This window comes from Carya illinoinensis, chromosome 6 (assembly GCF_018687715.1).
Source record: "Carya illinoinensis cultivar Pawnee chromosome 6, C.illinoinensisPawnee_v1, whole genome shotgun sequence".
Classification (NCBI taxonomy): Eukaryota; Viridiplantae; Streptophyta; class Magnoliopsida; order Fagales; family Juglandaceae; genus Carya; species Carya illinoinensis.
Window position 1 is genome coordinate 5,754,992 of NC_056757.1, and position 7,515 is coordinate 5,762,506.

General features: G+C 32.2%; 1 protein-coding gene across 1 annotated transcript; it reads right to left on the minus strand.

The window, feature by feature from the left end:
- Positions 1–4,021: 4,021 nt before the first annotated feature.
- LOC122313249 (caffeic acid 3-O-methyltransferase-like) lies at positions 4,022–6,085 on the minus strand. Its single transcript, XM_043128081.1, has 4 exons — positions 5,415–6,085; positions 4,969–5,279; positions 4,661–4,725; positions 4,022–4,533 (listed from the first exon to the last, which is right to left on the minus strand). Exons 1-4 carry the CDS (start codon positions 5,855–5,857, stop codon positions 4,237–4,239), a joined length of 1,116 nt encoding a protein of 371 aa, XP_042984015.1. The 5' UTR covers positions 5,858–6,085; the 3' UTR covers positions 4,022–4,236.
- Between the last annotated feature and the right edge of the window lie 1,430 nt (positions 6,086–7,515).

Genomic DNA, 7,515 nt, shown 5'->3' on the forward strand with positions numbered 1-7,515 from the left:
ATGGGCTTACGAGCGATTTTATTTCAACAAATCCATGGCCAGCCCAAATCATATTTGGACTCAGGATCCACGGGCATTTAGCCATATGGGTTTAACCTGAATAATTAAACGGATCAAACACTATGAGCATTCCTGCCCTTACCGTCGTGCCGTGCATCTATGGTCATTGTCCGATTGTTGCAGTCGGATTCGTCAAGTACCCGTAACACTGAGTCGCAGTGGGATGGATGAGAGAGAGGTCTGTGGTTGTCGTGAAACGATGCTCTTAGTCGGCTTAAATATTTTGGATCGATTGTATGGCTTTTCGTGTTCGAAGGACTGGGTTCAGAAACTCGAAACCCACCTTAACAATGGCTTCCTCCAAACAATCCACAGCCGAGAAAATGACCAACGCAACCAAACCCATGAAATCACCTAAGGACTATTTTTGCTTTTGTTTTCCTTGATTTGCTTTATGTTCTTCTCTTCACTGCTTCATTCTCGCTCAAAATTTGTTTGCTTGATTTTTTGCTTAATAAAAGAATAGTGGATATAAAAGAGAGCGTACGTTTCAAGACATGGCTACGTTGGATTGAATTCTTGTTTTAAGCGTTTTTTCCCCTTTTTTTAGATTCTTGATTTGCGTTAATGAGTGCAAGTGTTGAGCATAATCATGAGTTTAGCTGAGCTAGATCATAGAGTTGTTCTGTTTAATCTGCAAAGACGCAGTTGCTTAAGCTTTTGTGAGTTTGCCTTCTTCGTTCTTCCTATTGTACGAGACATGGTTAAAGCTTAAAAAGCTAGAAGTAGAGCAATGAGAAATCTTTCTCTACAATTAGAGATTCAAGTATAGAAATGAAGCAAAATATTTCTACAAAGGAGAAAGAATGGCTAGTAATTGATGGGGAGAAACCAGAATACGGGTGATTCGGTGGGGAGAAGACGATGGTGGGTGAAGAGAACGATAAAGATTGTGGGTTTCGAAGTTGAGTGAAGATATGAAGATAGGAAACCAAAGAGATGGTTTGTCATTCAAATTAGAACGACGTCGTCTAAATTTAATGTCACGTAGGAGCCAAGGTCTCAGCGGGGACATAGGCTGGTTGTCCCTAGAGTTTTTGTTTAAAAATAAAAACATTCAAAAGGGAAAATATATATATATTTATATATTCATATATGTTAAATCATGCATACTATTGGATAAACAAGATAAGGCTATACAAGAAGATTTTAAGAAAATATTTTTAAATAAGTGTTATATTTTTTAATTTTAAGATTAATTTTTTATTAAAATTTATAGTAGGTCAATCAGATGACATATCGGAGAATTGAGTAATCTAAATAATAGTTTTTTAGTTATTCAGGACAACCCGTGAAGCAACGGTGCAATTTGATACAATCCGATTATTAATTGGGTCAAATTCAAGTCAAACCGAATTGATTCCAACTCAATTATTCTAACTATAATATTATTTGTCATGTTCAAGTCAGATTCAAAAATTGACAGTACTTACCTGTCATCAAGATCATACACCCTGTGATGTTAAATTCTTAGTCACTCCATCATTTTCCCATTTGATGTGGTTACATTATAACTAACAAAGTTATAATTATTGCATTCCTACCGTTGGAATTGCAACTGTGTTAAGTGTAAGAAGTTAGGGCCATTTGCATTATTGGTTGAAGGTTTGACTGCATTGCTATATAACTGAAGTAGGCTAGTAATTACGGTCATGCAGGTTGTTCTTGCTTTTTCTCATGATTATGTGAATTGAGAGCTGCTGGCACTGGCAGTTGAAATTATTATTAGAATTGAATTATGGCTGCTGAATTATTTGCCCACTTTTATTCTCACCTGCTGTATTATCTCATGATGTTCCCCTTTAATTAGGGTTTGAAATCCTTGTAGGCCTTGATCTCAACATCCTCGTGGTACCCACTATTAATTATTGTCCTTTATAACTTGGTATTTGGGTTTTTAGATTTTGACTCCCGAAGTGAATGATTCCCAGAACCACCTATTCAATGGCTGCCACTCATTTGAGTGATGGGGTTTTAGATAAAAAATAAAAATTAAATAAAATATTATTTTATAATATTATTTATATTTAAAAATTTAAAAAAGTTAAATTAGAATTTAAAAAAATTAAATTATTTATTATTATATTTTATGTGAAAATTTAATAAAGTTGTAATAATGAGATGAGATATTTTACGAATCTTATTATTATTAGACAGTGAGTTGAATTGAGATAAAAGTTGAATAAAATATTATTAGAATATTATTTTTTAATATTATTATTATTTTATGATTTAAAAAAATTAAATTATTTATTATATTTTGTATTAGAAATTAGAAAATTTATAATAATTAAATAAATAAATCGAAATAAGTTTAGATAAATTTTGTAACTAAATTAAAGAGACTCTTCTAAATAATATAAGGGATATTAAATGGGTTGTTCCTATATATATTAATAACCTTGCTATTATGACGAAGAGAGAAGGTGAGTGCTAGGAAGATACGCACATTCAAAACGCTCCGTTTTATTCTCCATGCATGCAAGGTGGTATACGTGTATACAAAATCCTCTGTATTTAACTTCTTCTTTTTCAATTCAATATTATTTGAGATGTCATCATTTCACATTTTATTATTTTATGTAGTTTGAAATTTCTTGTCTGAATTTGTCACAACTATGAGAGTTGACTTTTGAAAATGAGAATTCAAATCCATTTGGATTCCATATGGTTCCTAGACATTGCCCTTTTTGTAATTTTTTTTTTTTTAAAAAAAGCTTTGGTGTGTCAAGAAGTTATAAACTAAAACCGTTAAGGAGAAATTTTATAAAAATAAATTTATAAATTTGGAAGACTTTATAAAATATGTTATGTCTACTTTATAATTAAATAAATTTTACAATTTAATATATAACAATAAGTCATGCCAATTTGTAAATTTTAATTATAAATTTTTATTATTTAAATGATATAATTATAGAAAAAGATAAATACATCATATGTTGTCATGTATGATTCTTTACACGGGTCACCCACACGGACCAAAGAAAAGGGATACACAATAGCACCTTAAAGGATGATATTGTTTACACATTTTCTTATTAATAATATTACATACAGTCGTAGAGTGTATAAATACTATACAGTCGCTTTGAAAAAGAGTGGATCTACTATTAAAAAATTAATTTTTTTATGTAGATCTCATATTTATTCATTTTTTTACAAAATGATTATGCGGCATTTACACACTCATGACTGCAACTATTATTTTTATTTTCTTATTTCAAGGAGTTCATGTAAACATCAAGATTTTATAAAATAAACACCTTTGGTAAATATTTAATATTTTGAGGGCTACATAGTTGGTCTATGAATTTTAAAAGTGATTTTTTAACTCTCCAATCACAAACCAATACCTCTTGATTTTACTATAATTGTGTATCAAAAGGTCATATAAAATTAAAATTAGAAAACTGCTACTAGTTACAAAAAAATTTTACAAAAATAAATTCACAAACTAATATAGTTTTATATGATACGTTAAGTCTATTTTATATAAAAAATAACTTTACAATATAATATATCAGATTAAGTTACATCAGTTTATAAATTTATTTTTATGAGATCTCTTTGTGAATCATTTCTCTTGCAATCGTTTTCAATAAAATGAAAATTATATTAATTGATTATAAAAGAGATTATAAAAATCAGTTGTAAGTATAAGATAACTAAAATTTAGATAAACACTTTTCTTTTTCTCTACGTTAGGTTGGTTATTAATTAGCCAATGACTTTGAGCTAATATAATATTATTTACTATCCGAGACTCATGTTGAGTAGATAATATAAAATAATAAAAAAGCATTCCATTATTATTACAATGTATATATTTTTTAATTTATAATCATAAAGCTGTCTCTATGTAATAAATAAAAAAAGCGTTAAATAAATTTGTGTGTAGACTCAGAATATATTTATGCTTTTTTTATTAATTTAAATAATATATCAATCATTATTGTAATTGAGGTTTTAAAGGTATGACCTGTCCTTGATCTTTATTTGCCCTTTCAAAAAATAACCTCTTCATGCATGCCTTACATTATTTTCGTTTCAGACACATGTTACACAACAACACGAATCAAATTAACTGACTTTGGTAATTCCCTCTCCGAGATGTACCATTTCACACACATTGAAGACCAAAAACCATTAAAAAAAAAAAAACACTATTTATTATTATTTGTGGAGCTCCATGACCAAATAGGCACAAACACAGCATGCAATTCGGAAGTCTGAAAATCCAGCTGCAGTTGCCAATGCCCTGAACTCAGGCTCTGTTCTCTCCTTTCCAGCTCCAAGCAAATTGAACACTATATGGTCACTTTGTGTTGCAAACTTGCAGAAGTTGGTTGCCTCTGGGGCTACAGGCAACACTGGATCGATGATAATTACCTTTCCGGTTTCCGGTAGGGCTTTGTAGCAATTTTGCAGTATTTTCAGGCATTGCTCATCGTCCCAATTGTGAAGAACAAGCTGTCATCATTAATGCATGTACACACACGTTACAAAATTATGAAAAGCACAGCTTGTTTATTAATGTTGTACAATTCCTCTCGAGTTCATCCAAAGCTACGTTCATGGTTTAGATTTAAACTCTTACCTTCAACAATATGGCATCTCCCTTTGGGACTTCTTTGAACATATCTCCTCCGACATGTTCTATGCCTGTGTGGAATCGCCATTCAATTGTCAAATTAAAATAAATAAGAAAATTGCTAGATTTGTAAAGTGATCTCATAATAATAAATTTATAAATTAACATAATTAGATACGATATGTCAAATATACTTTATGGTAAAATAAAAAGTTTACAATCTGAAGTACTATTTAAATAATGTTAATTCGTAAATTTATTTTTACGCAATTCTTAGACAAAAGTGGAAGTTTCCGTCTTAAAATGATACATACCATTAAGATATGGGGCATTGCGTAATACTTCAGGGACATCAAAGTTAATGCCTTTAATGGAAGGGTACTTGGAGATGATCAAGTTGAGGGTCCCTCCTATTCCACCACCAACATCTACAAACGTTGACAAGCCCTCAAAACCCATGTATTTCTTGAGAATTTGGTTGACCACAAGGATGGAGTATTGACTCATGGAGAAATTGAAAGCCTCTCCAAATATAGGATCTTTCTCGTTGTACTTGTAGACTGGCATTCCATGAGCTTTCTCAAATGCGTACCCACCTTCAAGCACTGCATCCTTCAAGTGAAACCTAATCAAAGTATATAGTATTACTCAGTGTCGGTCCAGTTCTCAGTGTTTCTTTCTTGCATACTATGAATATCAACAGTGCAGGTAAGTGAATAAAGAACTCAAAAGAAAGATGATAACTACTGTACGTACGTACCGCATGTCCATAATAGTCTGGTGACGAGTGAGGAGAGACAAGGGAGCCATGGATCCTCTCACCTCGTTTCTTACAAAGCAGCTCCCAGCAGAAGTGAGACCATAACGTCTCTGAACTCCTCCTCCATCTTCGAGGGTCTCCACAGAGCAACTGAGTATATTGTAGCTAGCAAGCAGATACAGCATGCGGTCCAACAAAACCGCAGGCGCATGATCTGGATTATTATTTCGAATTGGAAGCTGAGCAGCGATGGCATGGGGCGAGAGTTGGGAGCCTGTGCCTGCTTTGTTAATGATCTCAAGCACGTCGAGCTCTATGCATGTATTAAACACCATTGGGAAGATGAAAGAGCTGACCAAAGCGCCTGCATATTCGACTCCTCCATATTCTTCGTCAATGGAGGGCTTGTTATCATTGCTAATTTGGTTTGCAGGGGAACCCATGTTTTTGTTTTGAGGAAGTTGCTGTGGCACTGGGACTTATTTATAAGGGAAGTGAACGTCCTAGTGATGGTTTGGGGTGGCTCATGCATCGCCGTCTCTCATGGTACCGAATATGAAATGTCTTAAGAAGACGTTGGGCTAATCGAATTTTGAAAAGCAGCCTTGCTCTGTTTCTATCCTTGACCGGAAGATATTATGAAATTCAGGTCAGCAACCTCTCCCAAAAAGGAAATTCCGATTGGGCAGTCATCGTCAAACTCTGCGGGTGGAAATTGCGGACTGTTGACAGTTGATTCTCAATGAATGCTGATCTTGATCGAGGAGGAATACTTGGTAGGTCGTGAAGTTGGATACGTGGCAAGGCTTAAAAAAAAACAAAAGAACAAAACTCAGGAGTCATGATATGGGGGGTGACGTGGCCGAGGTTAAAGGAGCAGTCAGACAAGGGGAAAAGAACAAGGCTGTACGTACCATCAAGTACAGCCCATCACCTTTGACTTGTTCCCCAAACTCATAATCTCGCTGTTTGCATCTGCCCATGCTGACTGGAATCATGATTTTAATTATCAATAGAGTTCCAGTAATAATTAAAAAAGAAATCCCAAAAAATTAATTTTTAAAAACATATTTCGATTTTCAAAGCCACCTAGTAAATTTTCTAATCTTTATGTTGATTTGGTGAGATTTTGAGAGGAGTTCATGGTGTGTAAGTAAGGTGGTAAATGAATCAGTTTGTTCGATAGTTCGTTCGGTTAAATTCAAATCGAATTTAACTCGTGAAAAAAAAGCTCGTTCGTTAAAGTAGATACTCGCTCAATTTGTAAATGACACATACTCGACAAAACTCGATTCGACTCGACTAAAGCTCGTTTAGACTCGCTTGTTTATACTCGAGTCGACTTGTTAACTCAATTTGATTAAAACTCATTCATATATTGATAAATATATACATACACCTATGCATGTATATATGTATTAGCTAATAATATAAGGATACCACTTTTATAATTAAATATATAATATATATTCTAATTACTTATGTCTATATAATAAATATACTTCATAGTTATATTTTATAATTTGTATAATAATTAATTGATAAAATTTAATAATTTCATATACTAGTATGTGAGAACTATATATGAAATAGATATATTCTATTATATTAAATGTATGTATTAATAATATATGTAGGCATATAATATATTATTATTTTGGATAAATATCAACTAGGTAGATACTAATTATTTATAAATTTTTTAAAATTTTATAATTTAATAGAAGTTCTACTTGTTAGTTGTATAAATTCAATATTAGTTTTTTTTTATTTATTTATTTAATTTATTAATTATTAAATCTTATTAAAATAATAATAATTCAATCTCGAGCTCAAGCTCGAATTCGGCTCGACTCGAACTCATTTGTGGGATGAGTTTGAGCTCGATCTCGAGTTAAGATTTTAACTTATCGAGTCGAGCTCGAACAAAGAATTAAAAAAAATTTCAAACTCGAGTATTTTGAGTCGAGCCGAGCTCGACAAGTCAAAACTCGGTTCGACTCGATTACAGCCCTATGTGCAAGCTTTATATAAATTTTAAGGTTGTGATAAGTTGTTTTATTAGAAAAATAATTATATTTGTACTGTCCTTCTCAATCTC